This window comes from Caretta caretta, chromosome 7 (assembly GCF_965140235.1).
Source record: "Caretta caretta isolate rCarCar2 chromosome 7, rCarCar1.hap1, whole genome shotgun sequence".
Lineage (NCBI taxonomy): Eukaryota > Metazoa > Chordata > Testudines > Cheloniidae > Caretta > Caretta caretta.
The window spans coordinates 91499967-91517656 of NC_134212.1; the positions used below are offsets into that span (position 1 = coordinate 91499967).

Consider the following 17690-nt stretch of genomic DNA (forward strand, 5'->3'; position numbering starts at 1 on the left):
GCACCAGACTTGCTCTGCTACGTGCATTCCAGTTACCTCAGGGTAGTATGACAACCCAGTTTTCGTTCAGCTGCTGTCTCCCTGTATTTCACCCCCTCAGGTTTTTAAGGCAGAGAGAATTATTAGCCTCTACATGTGAAAAATCTGCAAATGTATGAAGTAATGAACCTATCTTTTCCTCACAATGATCACAATTATGTTTACTAAAATGTATATACATTTGATTTTAATCTTATACTCTAGGCAATTAAAACTGGTAAACTAAAAGCTTATGACTGGGGAATCTGGTTCAACCGTTTGCACTATAATCAGGTAAACCTCTCCAAATGGGGAAATATTTGTCTTTCTGTTTTAAAAAAAAAAGGGGGGGGGGAGGGGGAGAGATAGCAAAGGCTAGGAACCATTTTCAAAATTTATTTCAAAATAGAATCACTTAGTTGGTCTTTTCTTCCAGTTGGAATGTCTAACCTTGCATATTACGTGTTTCTGTTCTGTTACTGTTTCTTTAAAGAAATTAGGAAAACTTAGTTCCAAAAATGATGCAGTGAATTTCCTGGTTGAAAATTCAAATACGAACTGTCAGGGAAATTCAAAACTTCTGATTCACAACTCCCTTGTCCTCAGTGCTATCCTTTCCAGAATGACAATAAATCCATTATAAAGTTGTTCTTTGTTTTAAATAATCCTCTAGTGACATGAAACTTTTTTTCTTTTATAAACCCCCCTTTTTAAAGGATACTCCTCCCTTATATAATGTGAAGCGCATGAAAGTCCCAACTGCAATGTGGAGTGGTGGAAATGACTGGCTCGCTGACCCTAAGGATGTTGCCCTTCTGCTCCCACAAGTCACTAATCTGGTTTACCACAAGGCGATTCATGACTGGAACCATTTGGATTTCATCTGGGGCCTGGATGCACCTCAGCACATGTATAATGAAATCCTTGACTTGATGAGGAAAAACCCGTGAAAATAATGTGGCTGTAGGATCAAGGATTTGATTAATTTCTGTTGATATCTGTTTTTCTTGATTTTTAGTGAACTACAAAACTGTTTGCATACAAAACATAATGGTCTATATTCACTATATTTACTTTAATAAGATTCTCTTTAATGATCTTAAATATTAGGTCAGCAGCATATACGTATCCAAAGAAAGTAATTCAACTAGCAACGTACATTTTAAAAGCACCACACACAAGTTTAAAGTCTTCTGCTTTCTAAAGTATGTATCGTAAATTAAATACATCATGAATAGGAGGGTAGATCTGCTTCCAAGATGATTTTCTTAGCTGGTGTCTGGTTGACCGTTTCTGTAAGGTGAATTGAATGCATGGGGCACAACTGATACATGTGGCTAAACTAGACACGCAATCACATACCCAAATTCAGAAAAGCACCCAAGTTGTTAATTACTTTTTAAATATGTAATTGCTTTGTCACTGGAACTATGCTGATTTTAATGCAGCTGAGGATCTGGGCCAGATTTTATTTCATGGTACCAGTCAGCCACCTGGGGTCAGGGTCAATACTCCTGTCACATGACCAAAAGTCATTCTGTACTAATCCCAGTGATTATCAATACAGACCATGAAGAGATCCAGTAGGCATGTCTTTTTATTGTCCCCTTGAAGAAGAAGGTAGTAGAAAAAGGCTATTAGGAGGAGATTGTTCTATATACGTATTAGCTGATGTGTGCCATAACTAAAAATAAATCTCTGCAACTGTAATCTATCAGCTCTATTTACATAGCTTTTGAATTCAATAAAAGTAAAGTTCTTTAAATGTTCAAATTCAGAAATGTATTCTTTCTTTTGTTTCATAATTAGAAGATCAGAAAGGAAGAATCTGATAGAACAATCTTGAATGATAAATAGCAAGCTAATGCAACGATTACAAGATTCTAATATTTAATGCTCAATTCAGTGAGAAAAGACACACACTGTTAACATGTAGCTGATATTCACATTGAATCAATATTTAGGTTTTTTTGCCAAAAACTTAATTCAAAGACACGTTTCTTTTACTTTATCAAAACACCCAAAACAGACTGCAAAATCACAAGGAGAATCTTGCTAATTGTTTAAACTGTGAACAATTTGAGACTCCGCATCCTGGTTCTCATTAGTCAAAAACTTTAAATAACTTATTCAGTAGTTTTAAAGATATAAGTGTCTTAAATCTTGCTTATTAAAGCCTAAGAGACATGCTAAATCTGAACAAAACTATATCCGCCTTTTAAAGCAATCAGCACATTTGTGCATGCATAGGAGTCTGAGAGCATTTCTCTCCTCCCATTGCCATGTACATACATAGAAAACTAAAAATGGTGTTTCTCAATTCTAAAACAAATTCTAGCACAAAACAAATGTTTCTGAGAGTTAGCAAGGGTTAGAAGCTACATTTCAGTCTTAGTTATGTTGTTTACTATTGCTTACATGAAGTCTCAGAGTAGAAAATACTTTAAATAGAAAAAACACTCTCCAATATCAAAAGCATCTTAGGATGGCTGTAATATTAATTTTTTAATTTTAAATTAGTTTACAGTATTTGCTGCTGGCAAACTCTGTAGCTAATAATGCATGCAAGAGATGGTGGGGAGGGGCGGGAATTGAAAACACATTTTTTCAAAGAGTACCAAGAGGTGATAAAGAATATGTCTTCGAACATGTCATAGCTTTACAAGCTACCCTCAAATCCATTAGACCATCATAGATGGTTGTAAAGAGAGGCTCACTGAAGTGGACCAGAGAATGGGATGCCTGAAAGATCCCAAAAGTGCACAATGAAGTTGAAATACTGCCCACTAGTGTAAAATAAGAAAGCCTGCCCACTGGCAGATCTAACTTGAATCAAATGAAGGAATGACTAAAATCCTTAAAAGGGAGCCAGGAGAACAGCATGTTAACTTCCTTCTGACTTGCGTATCATTGCAATTGAAGATAAAGGATTTGATTTAGCGATTGGGCACATTGCAGTTTGCACTTCAAAACCTGTTGAGAGCATGCCCCCACTACTTATAAGAGAGCTTTTTTGTCTCCAGCACCCAGGGGAAGATCTGAGGCTTGCTAGAGACTTAGACTGTATTTGGTAAGAATATTTCAAGGTAATCAGCTTACAACTATGGATGTAGAAATAGACTCTCAATGCTAGACATTCTAGTTTGTTAATGTAAACCAACATCTCCAGGAGAAAGGATTCAAGTTTTTTTGCACTATGGTGTCCAGCCAAAAAAGATCCTAAATGGTGAAAAAGCTAGATTAGTTAATGCTCCAGAAAAGGCAGATAAATGATTTAATTCCTATGAAGATGTGGATAATTTACAAAGAACTGCTGGAGGGACAGGTTGCTCCCCAGGAAGAAGAGGAGAAAGATGGAAAGGACAATACAGAAGAGACTGCAGTGGAGAACTGTCTTTCTAAATTGCATTGTTGGTTATTTTCTTTTGCTGAAGGAATTAGCTTAATTAGAAGGGAATGAAAAATGTTTGTCTTTCTTACCCTGGAAAAATTGATCGAAGCTTTGCACCTAACTCCTATTTCCTTCATGGGTTGAACCATTAATTTTGATTGATTAAGTTTGAATCTGAACTTCACATCTCAGACCCATCTGTAGTATCTGTAATGAACAGGATATTAAGATATAAAGTAATTATGGCTCTTTACACCACATTTACTAAGTCTCTGACACTCTGTGTGGTACTGCTGTTTTACAGGACTGAGACCCAACACAGCATAATCAGTGCAGCCTAGAGCTTCACATAGCCCCGGCTGAATATTTTGTGCCCAACATAGTATATGATGACCAGTAAAATAAGCAACAGGAAAACAGGACTCAGTCCTGCAGTTTTCAGCTTATAAAATTTATGTGTTAATGGACAAGACGGTGCTCAAGAATACATAGCATAGTTCCTGAGTTTTGCAGGCCCATTGTAACTTGTTTTCTTAGGCAGACTATAGGGAACATTAAGCTACTTGGTCATAACTGGTGAGGACACATTCTGCTTGGAGGAGTTAAGCATGATTCAGATAGCACTAATACGAAACGTATTATTCTAGGCTGACCCAAGATGTGGCATTCTGTAGCTGTACCATGTTTGATCCATGGAATTGTTTTGATGCAAGGACTCTCTGACAGCAGGTCAAATGACCATCCTGAATGTATATGAATATTGTAAGTAATGTATTAAAGAGAGAGTTGGGTCGGGGGAATCTCTGAGAAACAATGAAATATACATTATTAATTCACCTTATTTGGTGGAATAAACTGACAGAGGCTATAATAGATAATGCCTCACAGTTCAGATTCCTTGAAAATATCCCACCAGAAACTACGTCCAGTAAAACCCCCTAATAGTAAATACATGGCCTAGGAAAGCCTTCAAAAAATGAAAACCTGTTGGCAGTCTGAGACCAAAGCCTTTGATTTTTTTTTTCTTCCTGCAGAGTGAAATAATTCAATACAGGGGGTACCCTAGTGAAGAGCATGATGATGTGACAGCAGACGGCTATATCCTTAGTGTTAACAGAATTCTTCATGAGAAAGTAAATGCTGACAACACAGGTAAAATTTATGTCCGTATTAAATAGGAAACTTGTTGTAACCTTAAATTCCTCCCTGTCTTAAATATGACCTAGATTACAGCAATACATACAGGAGGTTTTCAGGGGTCTTAGCAAATTCTGCAAATCTAAAGATGGGGTTCTACTATTGTTACAGGGAGCCAGTATTTTTCTCTGTAGTTTTAGTTTTATGGGGATGTTTGTGGTGTAGAATATAAATTTTAATTTCTATAATATGCATGGAAGAAAGGATTTGTGGCTATAAAAATTAAGCCTAGAAGTTTTTGAATGTTTTTGCTGACAGACATACTAGTCTTCATTTCATATCAGTTTACTGACTATGACAATGAACAAAAGTTCCTTATACATCAACTGAACCATCTTGTATTTCCATCCCTTATGCTACTGTTCTTCCTAAGCATTTCAGCAGGCATTCTGTCTGCTCTGCATGGATGTGTGTGATATTTTTATTTGAGTAGCTCACGAAAGCTCATGCTCAAATAAATTGGTTAGTCTCTAAGGTGCCACAAGTACTCCTTTTCTTTTTGCGAATACAGACTAACACGGCTGTTCCTCTGAAACCTGTGATATTTTTGTGCAGAATGGAGGAGAGTTACCCCGAGTTACCTGAATGCTAGTTTTCCTGCATGTGACAGTCTAGTCCTGGCCTCCAGCTGTGGAAAAGTCCATCTGTAACTTCAGCATTGCAGGAATTAAACAATGTCCCTGCAAGGACCCTCAAACATGCCCATACCCTGCTTTCCACTCTTAGTCCCCATAGAGAACACATCAGCAGTGCAAATTGTCTTTATGGTAGGTGGCAGAAAATGCTGTAGAGAAGCACTCTAAAAGCTGCTAGAGGACCGTGAAGCGTATATGAGAACCAGGGAGAATAAAGATGCAGGTAAAGGTCTCCTAAAAGTCAAAGGAGTACTGGGCGGCGAGGGAGCACAAGAGGAAAAGTGGGAGCACTACATAGAAGTCAGGGAAAAGAGGGAGTAAGCAAAATCGGGAGACAAACTGAAGGCTGATGTGATGAAAGGCTTTTGCCTGTGTGGATGGGAAAACTGAGTCCCGGTAGTATGAACCTTTATGGGTGTGAAAAAGAGGCTAGGAGGACTGAAGTGCCACTGCTGCAATCTAAATGTTGAGGTCTAAGTGAATTGTTCTGCCTTGAGCAACATTATCTCTTGTCCAGAAGACGCACCAGCCACAAGTCTAAAACAGAGACCATCGGTCTGTAGGCTTTGTTGCTGTTCAGGGAACCCTTACAGTATGGGGGGACAGTAACTGTAGAAGTAATAGATAAAGGGGGAACCTTTACAGAATGGGGGGACAGTAACTGTAGAAGTAATAGATAAAGTATATTTAATTCATGCTGATATTGTATTTTTGTATAGTGTTTTTGTAAACTGCTGTTATCCCTCCAGCGAGACTGGTACTGGGTTTTCTGTCTCTTTTTCTTTGTGCAGTCTCCCAAATTTATGATGTTTTTTGACTAACTCCTAACTGTCATTTATAAGTCTGAAAATAAGTCATTTGGAGTAAGCAAAAACCTAACAGATTTTCCAAATTTTTTGGTATCCATTTCAAACGTAAACCACTAAGCCATCAGTATTATTATAGACACACATGAACATCATTCATATAAAAGCTTCATACGTTTGAATGCTGTGAAAATTTCGGTTACTGTTTTAGTTTAATGTTTGCCTATGTAATGTGAAAACCAATCTCTTCCTTGGCATCCACTGTTCATCTTCTTCGTAGTGCTCTTTGGAGATGGTTTCTTTTGAAGTAATATAAAGCTTCTTCTTCTATCAATCTATTTTTGCACACTTAATTTTGAGTCACTGCAGATGCAAGCTTTTTGTCAGAATTTGCTGACTGAGTGACATGGAGATGGTTCAATTTTAATGAAGATCCTCTGGAAACCAGCCAGGTTTCAGAACCCTGCCTGGGAGGCAGGTTTCCAATGGACACATGCTTAATTTCCTGTCCCCTTGCCCACCTTGGCTCCTCTGAAGCCCAGGTTTCCAGGGCACACAGCTCCAGGGCAGCCTACCAGGTGGATTGTTCTGAAGCCAGGACTCCATTCCCTTTTTGTGGATAAATCTGAAATTTTGGGGATTTGTTCCAAATTGGAATGAAACCATATTTCAAAATAGTGAAATCCTCTGCAAAATGGAATACCTTTCTGTGCCAGCTGTATTAATTTTGTAGAGAAATCATTTAACTAGCCTCAGTTGTAAATAGACCTTTTGGCTGTTAGATCGGAGGGCTTTAATTGTATGTAGTAGACCATATGTATGCTAAGGACATGAGCTACGCTGTCAGCTTTAAACTGCTTGTTGGAGTACCAGGGCTGGTGAAATGTTTCTATCGCATCAATTTATGGAAAGGAAGGGGGGAGAGATGGGCCTCTGGTGGTGGAAGACTGTGGCTGGTAGGTTCCAGAGCAGGAGTGAGTGGTTGTTTTGGTTTGGAGGAGAAGGGGACTGAGAGTTTGGTGGTGAACTTAGTCAAGATTGTGGTGAAGGCTAGAAATGCTCTTTGGTAGTGGCATCCCCTCCTAGCCATTCAAACCCTTTTGGTCCCTGGAACCACTTTCTCTGCAGCAAGACATTAAGTGATTCCCCTTCTGGTCTTGAGCTGCTAGTTTTCCTGAAGTGGAAGGGAAGGCTCCTTTACCTACTAGTGTACTTCCGATATCAGCTCTTTGGGACAAGTGTTCACAACTGAGATCGAGCTGGGATGATTGGCAGATACTTATTTATTCTAGGTCACTTACACAAAACTGTGTGTATATATGAGTGCTGCATATATCACTTATCAGAAGCTACTGAATGGGGAATAAACGTGGACACTGAGTGTGGGGGAGAGCAAGAGAAACTAATGCAGTGAGATACTGATATTATGGGAACAGGTGTGGAGTACCTGAGGAAACGGAGCCCAATTGCTTGCATTCTCTCCAATAGACAACAAAATCCTGGATCCAATAATCAGAGTGATGCTCACTAACCTAAGATACAACCAGACATGTACTGCTTGGAGCCTAAACTACATATCAAAATCAAATCATTTGAAAATCAAGTACAATAGGACTAATCCTGAAAGATACTCTCTGTTTGCATGTAGCTATGGTAATAACAAGCCTTTCTCTTAAATCTTCTCTAAAGATTTCTGTATTTAGTAGTGATGCATTTGAGAAACACCATTTTCCCCTGACACTTTTCTTGGGTTTAGACCCACTTGCACAAAAAATGAAAGGGGTCTATGCAATCGTCCTACTGTAAGGACATATGTCTTTTTAAATTAAAATCCTTTAAGATACAGTCCTTGGCAATTCAACAAATCTCTCTCCAGAGGTTAATGCTAGATTTAGGAATTTGACTATGAAGCATGAGTGTTGTTTCATTATCAGCGTCACAGAAGTTTTGCTTGTGTGGAATATTTGGTGTCTCTCTCTCTCTTTCGGGTCCGAAGCCTGTTGTGTTTCTGCATCATGGTTTACTTGCAGATGGTACCAGTTGGATCATTAATCTGGCCACAAACAGCCTGGGCTTCATTCTAGCAGATGCGGGCTATGATGTTTGGATAGAAAATAGCAGAGGGAACACTTGGTCCAGACGACACATAAACCTTTCAGTGCACCAAGAGGAATTCTGGGCTTTCAGGTAGACTGTAGTTTTGGGGAAAACTATGACATGACCAATTTATTTTGTTTTATAAAGTGATGCTGGGAATCCATTGTCCTGATAAAGTAAGAAGTAAGCCAAAACACTAATTTCTAATTTCACAATTTATAGCTGGATTTTCAGACGAGTTGAAATCTCCAGCTCCATTCAAGTCAATTGGAGTTGGAGTTGCTAAGCATCTAAAAAAATCAGGCCTTGAGATGTCAGACTGCACCTCCAGAATTAGTGGACACACAGAAACATGTAGATCGTATTGTCTTTCTCTGTTGATACAGTATTTGGAGTTCTCTGGGGATGAACACTAAAATTATTGTGGTACATGATAAATCCGTTAAGTCAAATTACTGACTGTATTGTGTGAATTTACGAAAGGAGTAAAACGGTTCTGCACAACCCTGCAACCCTGGCACTAAAAACAGCTGCAGTTGCAAAATACAAGTTTGGTTAGTATCTAAAACAATGTGTTCTTCTTTTAAACACAGTTAGTGCCTATGATCTATATTGTTTGGTGTAGCTGGAACAGAGTTTAAATATAGGTTTCAGAGTAATAGCCGTGTTAGTCTGTATTCGCAAAAAGAAAAGGAGTACTTGTGGCACCTTAGAGACTAACCAATTTATTTGAGCATAAGCATCCGATGAAGTGAGCTGTAGCTCACGAAAGCTTATGCTCAAATAAATTGGTTAGTCTCTAAGGTGCCACAAGTACTCCTTTTCTTTTTAGTTTAAATATAGTTCCTTATGTCAGTGCCTGGCCCAGTGCAGAGGGGACTAAAAACATTTGAGGTGCTTGGGGGGAATAATATGGAGAAGCTTGTAGTGCTATGACTGTTTTTCAGTTCTAAGGCTTTTGGTGTTCAAATGCAGACAATTACACAACTGACATAAAGATGATCACCCTTCCTTTTATAGCTATGATGAAATGGCTAAATATGACCATCCAGCTGTGATAGATTTTATTGTGCAGAAAACTGGACAAGAGAAACTGTATTATGTTGGACATTCAGAAGGCACCACGACAGGTGAGTTGAGGGGAATGCAGTGTCTGTCGTTAACAATTGAACTCTCTGTCCTTTGAAGTCTAGATCTCTTCCACCTCCCCCAGCCCGCTGCGCGTGCGCGCACACACACACACACACACACACTTTCCGCTGTGCTGGAGATATCACATGTGACCAGAGAGGAACTTTTTAGGGCAATATCATGTTCTGATAGCTGTGTCATCTGAACATCACGTTCTGTTTTTTGACTTGCTCATCACCGTCACCAATAACGCTGATCCAGCTGGAGTGTGTGGTTAAGGTGAAATTAAGGTGTACACCATGAAGTGCAGATTGTGCTCTTGGGTTTGTCCACATTAGAAAGAAAGTGTTCGGTCACGTTTTAACAATACACATCCACAAGCAGATTACATTTTAAAATACCATTGCCCTGTCTTCTCTAGGTTTAGAATTTCATAGTAGCTGCCACATAGTAAAATAAACCATTTTATCCTAGGGTGGACAGGAACATAGAAATTCAGTTAAGAATTCTGTTGATACATGAACCACAGTAGCAGCCCACTCAGCGTCACAATAGTTATTCGGTTTCTGCAGTGCTAATGAGTAATAAATGCTTATTTCTTTTGCTCAGATAAGTAAATCTGGGCCTGGCAATACCAAGGAAGGACATCTAAGTAGGAGGTGCCATTCTGACAGTTGTTCTTCTGACTATAATCACGCTTTAAGGAAAACCCAAAGTATGCACACAGGACACTATTTATTTACAAGCCAGCAAAACTTTGTTCCACAACAGTGTTTTATTAAGCAAGGCAAAGGCACTAAATTCCATTCAAGTTACTTTAATCTGAAAGACCGTTTCAGACTGAAAGTGTCGTCATCTTATCTTCATACTTCAATGGGGGTTTTTGCAATGTGTCAACTGCAAATGTAGCTAGGGAATGTTTACATTGTAAACAGCCTGTGTTTTCAATTGACCCTTTAAAAATTCTCAACATTTCTGTTCTCCTTTCACTTTGTAAAATAGTTTTCACAAAATCTAAACATTGTGCTTGAACTCCTTGCAATAGTAACTTGTACATCTCTTTCTTCATTTTCAGCTTTCATAGCATTTTCAACCATGCCCCATCTGGCTCAAATAATCCAAATGTATTTTGCCTTCGCTCCTATAGCCACACTTAAATATGCCCAAAGCCTGTTGACAAAGCTTGCGTTGCTTCCCGATGCAGTGATCAAGGTAGGTGATTTTTTTTAGACAGAATATCTGTTAACCAAAGTTAGTTGGACTTTTTGGTGGGGATTCTAAAACCCATTAGGACAGAACAGTTAAAATGAAGTAAGACATTCTAGGATTTCCAGAGATTTTACTGTGTAAATTTGCACAAATATTAAAACTAGTCACATATCTTAATCCATAATCTGTGTTTACTGTGCTAAAATTTACCCGTAAAGTATATTATAGCAGAATTAGGAAACCAATTAGAGGGATGGGCAGACTTCAGAGTCATGGGGGAATGAAAAAATCTTGGACTATTCAGAGAGTGTATGAATAAAAGGAGACATGAGAGGTTTATAAAATAGAAAATGGTGTTGAGGTTATAACAAAGCATTGCCACTTACCTCTTTTCCTAATACAAGAAAAAGGTAGCATTCAGTAAAACTGAAGGGCAACAAATCTAAAACTCTAAAAGGAAAAAGCTTAGCAGGGTTCAAAGGAGGATTAGGCATTTATATGGTTAATGAGTACATCCAGCTGTATTAGGTAAGGTACAAAACAAGGGATTTTCGCCTTATTGCTTCAGGCGTGTTGTTCCATGATTCTCTATTATAAGGATTCTAGTATCTCCCTCTGAAGTATGTGGTACTGCAGAGACCAGTAATGGTACTGGTTGAACCAGAGGTCTGATCTGGTATAGTAATGCCTATGCTCCTGTAGCTTGGCCAAAAGACGGAGGGATAGTGTGGTAGTTTGGCTGTATCTGAAAGTTGTAAATACCAAGGAGGGAGAGGAATTACTTAAGCCTATCCAAAAGGCGTAAGTCGAAGGAAATAATTAAGGATTAGAAAATCTGAAGGAAAAATTCTTAACTGTGAGGACAATTGGAATGCCAAATAGTATTCCACTTCCTAATCACCTGAGTTATTTAAATGTGTATTGAACACAGAACTTGAATATACTGTAGGAGACGTTCTTTGATTGGTAGATAGAGGGAAGGGCAGGTTTTATCTCCAATATCTGTAATTGTATTAAATATGAATCTTTGTAATTTTACAGACTGTAGTTGGCGTAAAAGAATTCATACGACAGAATTTTTTTGCTGACTTGTTTGTTGCTGAATTTTGCAGCTTGGTCATGTTATCAGAGTTTTGTGGCAACCTCATGTCTGAGCTATGTGGATTATAGAGAAGAACTTAAATATGGTACGTCTAAACAACAATTGTTCCTCAGATATTTTTTGCAAAACAGATTTATCCTTGAAATTGCCAGCATTGATTTGTGATAAATAAGTAGATCCATTCGTGAGATGAAACTTGTTATGAAATATAAATGTTTCCTTTCAGAGCTGAATATATGTGTATATAACACATGCCCCAGCTGGAACCTCTGTACAAAACGTGATTCACTGGAAACAGGTAGAACTTCTGAAATATAAAGTACCCTGCAATCATTATGTAACAATTGTACCTGATGTTTGCAAATTGATTTTAGGGCCAGTCTCCTATTCTATTGTCATAATTTATTCTCAGTGCCAACAATTTATCAATCAAGCTGGCATTGCCACATTGAAAGAACTAATCGTCCCTTAATCATACTTTTGTCTACCCTTAGTATATGTGGCTTAGTATATTCTGCAAGCAGAGAACTTGGCAGAGGCATGAACATAGCTAAATACAGAGCAACCTCACAGGGCAGCACTGCTAGTTTCTTTTTTCCCTGTATAATGTACAAATTAGCTTGCAAGTTAGTACTCGGTGCCAGTCCCCACCCAGGATACATGGAAATATAATCAACAAAATATCCTTTTTTTTTCTCTATAAAGGAATGGTAGAGAAGACATGCCATTGTCTCAGTTCAGGGCAGCAGCAGCTGTATTCCCCCTCAGTGGTCCAGCAAGAGCACCCACTCTTAGGCTTCCAGCTCACCAGCCATTGGCTTTCTGGAGTGGAAATCCACATTGTCAATCCCTTTTGACCTGGGTATGTCCAGGCTGCACAGTTCCCTGCCTTCACTGTGTTATTCCCATCAGCGGCAGATTGCCCAAGGACACCTGCTTGCTTTCTCTTCAGAAACGGTTAACAGGTATAATTGCTAGAGTTAGAAGGTACGACATAGCACTTCCTATGCAAGCCTACTTTAGTCTTAAGTTAAAAACACTACACAGAAAACCTGTTAAAACAATAAAAGAACCTACATGCATGCTAATAAACTCACCAGACATCACCCTAATATGGATTCTGCAGGAGCAGTCCTTCAACCCCCCTCAGGGGATTCCTTGTGGTCACAAGTTCATCACAGTTTAAGCTCAGAACAAGCACTCAGTCTTACATGACCTCAGTAGGCCAAGTCCTTCCAACCCTCCCCTAAGGATTGGGGCCTTCCATAGGCCAGCGATCCTGTTCATTTGTTGGATCAGGGAGAAGGTCCTGAGTCAATCTAATCCCAGTTTATTTATCCTAAAATCCTTTCTTTGTTGGACCCTGGAGAATCCAGTTTGAACTAAATTATGCAAACCTCTGCAGTGGCTTGTTTCAAAGGCTAACTTTGTGGGGGCAAATTCAGTAACAATTTTTTTCCTTGTTTTAGTTAAAACATGTACATTTGATTTTAATTTTTACTCTAGGCAATTAAAAGTGGTAAACTGAAAGCTTATGACTGGGAAATACCATCTAACAAAGTCCACTATGATCAGGTAAGGTAAATCTAATGTGAAAAAATTTTAGTATTTTCACTTTAAAAAACTGTAAAAAAAAAAGAGAGTGGGCATCATACTATCCCATTTGACAGCAAAAGCTATGGTAGCCAAGCAAAAGCTATACTTTAAAAATAATTCCATATTAGGGGACAAATTATGTTCTCATTTATACCAGTATAAATCCAGAGAAATTCCACTGAATTTACTGTCCTCTATTAAAAAAAAACCACACACTTAACATATTTATGTAGTAAGTCACCAGTATACATTTGTATCTCTGTGCCTATGGTTATAATAGAGCATATTTTAAAATAAGGTCTAATTTATTTCAAAGCAGAAAAAAACTAGTTGGAACTTTCTTACTTTTCCATCCAATTTGAATCTCTAATCTCAAATATAAAATCTGTTGTGTTCGTGTCTGATCAATTACTGTTGGTTTCTTTAAAAGAACTAGGAAACTCAGTTACAAAAATGATGCATCCCAATTTCCTGGTTGAAAATTCAAATGAAAATATCTGGAAAGTTGAAACTTGTGGTCCACAACACTCCTTTTTCTTAATCCAACTGTAAATTCTAGTTCGGATAGAGTACAGAAATATAAATGAAGTCGTTGCTAATACCATTATATTATTGCTAAAAACCTGCTGGGTTGCGTGCCAGTCAGAAAGGAGACCAGTCTGTTGGAGGAATTCGAGTTTTGTCTGCTGGGTCATTGGGGGCTGCGAGGAGGTGCAGGATATTTGAAGCATGAAAAGACTCAAAAGCAAGTCTTTGGCTTCCGCTAGCAAGAGGCATAGCACCTCCTCAGAGAGAGCTGAGTTTTTAACTGGAAGAAAAGCAGTTTAGACATTGCCTGGAAGCTCAGCGGTTGTGCTCTGAAGACTCATCTGATGGAAAAATATTGTGGTGATGAATCAATGTAGCCCTCTAGATAGTATATATATATAATCTTACTTGAATATCTCATCCTTACTTCCAAACATTTTACAGTCATAAGATGAGAGGAAAAGAGGTGTTCAGGTAAAATGTAAAGAAGGCTTGTCTACATGGAGCAGTAAAGTGGACTATGCAGGTGTGATTTATAAAGCACACTAACAAGTAGCAGATTAATTGGTCCATATAGATCCTGCTGGTGTGAACTAAAAGTTCTCAGTGCACTAGGGAACTTTTAGTTCACACCAGCAAGGTCTACAGGGACCTATTAATGAGCAACACATTAGTGCACTTTAGAAATCACAATCTGAACATCTGCATTATTGCTCTACATAGATAAGCTCTCAGTGGCTCAGAAACTCTAGATACAAAACCAGGCTTGTGAGAAGGAAACAGAAGAGATCCTGAATTTTGGTTTCTTTTTTGTTTTGTTTTTATCTTGTCTGAGTATCCTGAAGTCTCTCACCTGCTGTGTGATTGTTCCTTTGAAAATGTCCTCTATATGTGGCAGCAGACTACGATAGTGGAGGTTTCAGTGTAAGGTTTAGGTGTAACTTCTGAGGTCATTAAAATTCTACAACACATTGAATAAGAATGCGTTCTTTCAGAGCCAGAAATTGATGAAACTCGTGTGAGAACACTCATTTTAAGCTCTCTCTCTATTGTCATCAAAATTGTGATATTTAAGTTACAATTATTACACATCATGTTTAATTTGAATTATTTTCTTTCAAGAACTACCGTAAATCATTATAAAGTTCTTTGTTTAAAATAGTCTTCTAGTAATGTGTAACTGATTGTTCATTGCATTCCAATCCAAACTTGTTTTCTTTTGTGAAATCTTTTTTTTTTTTTTTAAGGATATTCCGCCTTTATACAATGTGACAGACATGCAAGTCCCAACTGCGATGTGGAGTGGTGGAAATGACTGGCTCGCTGACCCTACGGATGTTGCCTTTTTGCTCCCACAAGTCACTAATCTGGTTTACCACAAGGTGATTCCTGACTGGAACCACCTGGATTTCATCTGGGGCCTTGATGCACCTGAGCGCGTGTATAATGAAATCCTCGACTTGATGAGGAAGAATACTTAAAAATATGGCTTTGGGATCAAGGATTATATTCATTTCTGTTGATATCTGTCTTATTTGGTTTTTAATGAATTACAAAACTCTTATATGTAACAATCTATACTTGATGAATTTACTTTACTTTAATAAAATTCTCTTTAATGAACTTCAGTATTAGGGGAGCAGCACAAATGTATCCAAAGAAGGGAAATATTGAGTTGCAGTATACAATGCATATGCATTGTAAATGTAAATCTTTTGTTTTTCTAATGTGCCAAGTTTTAGAAATAAAGCACATCATGGACAGGCATGAAGGTCTGGTTCCAAGATAATTCTTTCACTCTGGTGTCTAGATGACCTTTTCTATAAAATTTAATTGAGGGTATGGGAGACAACTGATAAATATGGCTAGACATGCAATCACAATGGTACCAATTCACACTTGAAGAAAAGGAGTACTTGTGGCACCTTAGAGACTAACAAATTTATTAGAGCATAAGCTTTCGTGAGCTACAGCTCATTTCATCGGATTCACACTTGGTTTACTTTGAGTATGTGCATCATTCCTTTGACATTAGTGGAGCTACACTGACCTAATGCAGCCGATGATCAGGACTAGAGACTTTATTTCATCACCCCAATCATCTGACCAGGGTCAGTCCTTACTGCTGTCACAGGACTGAGGTAATGAACTGACCCAAATGATTACTAATACAGACCACAAAGAGGTGTAATAAGTTTGTTGAACGAGAGTGCAGGGAAAAGGTAGAGTTATTTTGAGGATTGTTCTGCATATGCAAAATAAATAAATGTGAAACAAATCTCCAGATCTGTTGTATGTTATCTCTGTTTACCTACCTTTGCATTCAACACAAATAGAGCTTAAATATTCAAATTCTAGATATGTTCTTTTTTTTTTAATAAGGGATCAGAAAGGAAGAATCTGATACAATGAATCTTGAAATACAGATATAGGAAAGTATCAGAGGGGTAACTGTGTTAGTCGGTATCCACAAAAACAACATGGAGTCCGGTGGCCACTAGACTCCTCATTTTTGTAGATATAGGAAAGACAATCTGACAGTTACAAGATTTTATTATCTAATTCTTAATTCAATGTGAAAAGAGATTTATAATATTAACATGTGGCCTAGATTTTTAGGTATATGTCTATATAGTGTGGTGGTAGGGCTGATTACTTCAATCTTAACTCTTCATTTTCTGACTCTGGAGTTCATATTTCTCAAAATAAACTCCCAGGAATCCAGGGTGGCAGACTTACTCTCTACAGGGAGGAATCTGCCAGTGTCACTTCTCACTGGGCCCTGGGCTGGGAGCTGGTGGAGTGGGAGTGCATTGGTCCCCTTACCATACCCCACTTAAGGGCAAAAGCCCAGATGCAGGAGGAAGGCCCTAACAGTCTTAGTTTGGGGTCAGGGACCAGACATCACTTCTGAAACTCCATCTGCCTCAGAGAGAGAGAGAGTGTGTGGAGGACAAGTGCGCACTAACCACTACACTACCTAGCCCCCAAGGACCCTATCACAGGCTAATGGCCACTAAGTTCAGTTCTGATAAGATCACAAAGAAAGATTCCTGAAGGCAATTTCCAAGATCCAACAAACTGGACACTCTTTGTAGGTGTATGTCAGTGAAACAAGGACAATATCTACTCTGTGGGTAGAATTATGGCCTCACTGAAGTCAGTGGGAGTTTTGCCATGGTCTATAATGTAGCCAGGTTTACACCCTGTGTGTAGGCGTATGTCCGTGAAATGGGCACAGGGAGCTCCTAGAAGTGATCTGAGATTGGTTATCAGTTGTTACTCCATGTCTATTTATGTGCCAGGTCATTCATGCCTTTCTGTAAAAACTCTCTGTCAAATGATTGTTTGACACCACTTACTAACTACATGAGCTGAACATCTGGCCCTCGATGCCTCTATTTGGCAGGACACTTGGTAAAACTGAGATACATCTCTCCATGTATTTATAATTTACATATTAATCTTAGAAATATCAAATGCAGTAGGAGTAATACTGTTAGTATTCAGCCACACATGGTAAGACATTTTCTTTGAAACTTTCAAAATAGAGAGCTTAGAGCATGTCAGTAATGTTGTTTTACAGACATTTGTTATCATATTACAGACACTAACACAAGAGATGAGGAAGAGAAGTTCTTTTTAGGTCCTGAAAACTCAGTTACTAGTACATGGCTACTGTCAATACAAATTCATTACTTTTAGCACTTGATGCTAGACTGGAAGTCTGAGACACACAATGTCTAACTTTATGGATGTCACTTTGTTAGCAGTGTCACAAAATATTTTTTTTTGTTACATATATTCAGTGCATCTCTCTTTCAGGTACCAAGCCTGTTGTGTTTCTGCAGCATTGTTTGCTTACAGATGGTACCAGTTGGATCATTAATCTGGCCACAAACAGCCTGGGCTTCATTCTAGCAGATGCTGGCTATGATGTTTTGATAGTAGAGGAATGTCACCTAGAAGACGAGACCCTT

The 17690-nt window shown here is 38.4% G+C and overlaps 2 protein-coding genes across 10 annotated transcripts in view; both read left to right on the forward strand.

Annotated features, from left to right (window-relative positions):
* Positions 1-1799, forward strand: part of LOC125639425 (lysosomal acid lipase/cholesteryl ester hydrolase) — a 30566-nt gene extending 28767 nt beyond the window's left edge. For 8 of the 9 annotated variants that reach the window (XM_048856453.2, XM_048856454.2, XM_048856451.2 and 5 more), the window contains 2 exons: positions 244-312; positions 735-1799. In XM_048856453.2, the coding sequence (XP_048712410.2) occupies positions 244-312; positions 735-968 (303 nt within the window). In that variant the 3' untranslated portion in view covers positions 969-1799. The remainder of the gene's footprint in view (positions 1-243; positions 313-734) is intronic. The other variant, XM_048856457.2, reaches the window with a different exon arrangement.
* Positions 1800-1879: 80 nt separating this feature from the next.
* On the forward strand, positions 1880-15943 carry LOC125640383 (lysosomal acid lipase/cholesteryl ester hydrolase-like). The gene is given in 11 exon segments (XM_075130938.1): positions 1880-4171; positions 4444-4561; positions 5074-5081; positions 8044-8234; positions 9165-9274; positions 10351-10487; positions 11526-11649; positions 11652-11671; positions 11813-11884; positions 13093-13161; positions 14958-15943. Coding segments are annotated over 11 exon segments (1098 nt in total). The 5' UTR covers positions 1880-4156; the 3' UTR covers positions 15192-15943.
* The last annotated feature ends 1747 nt before the right edge of the window (positions 15944-17690 follow it).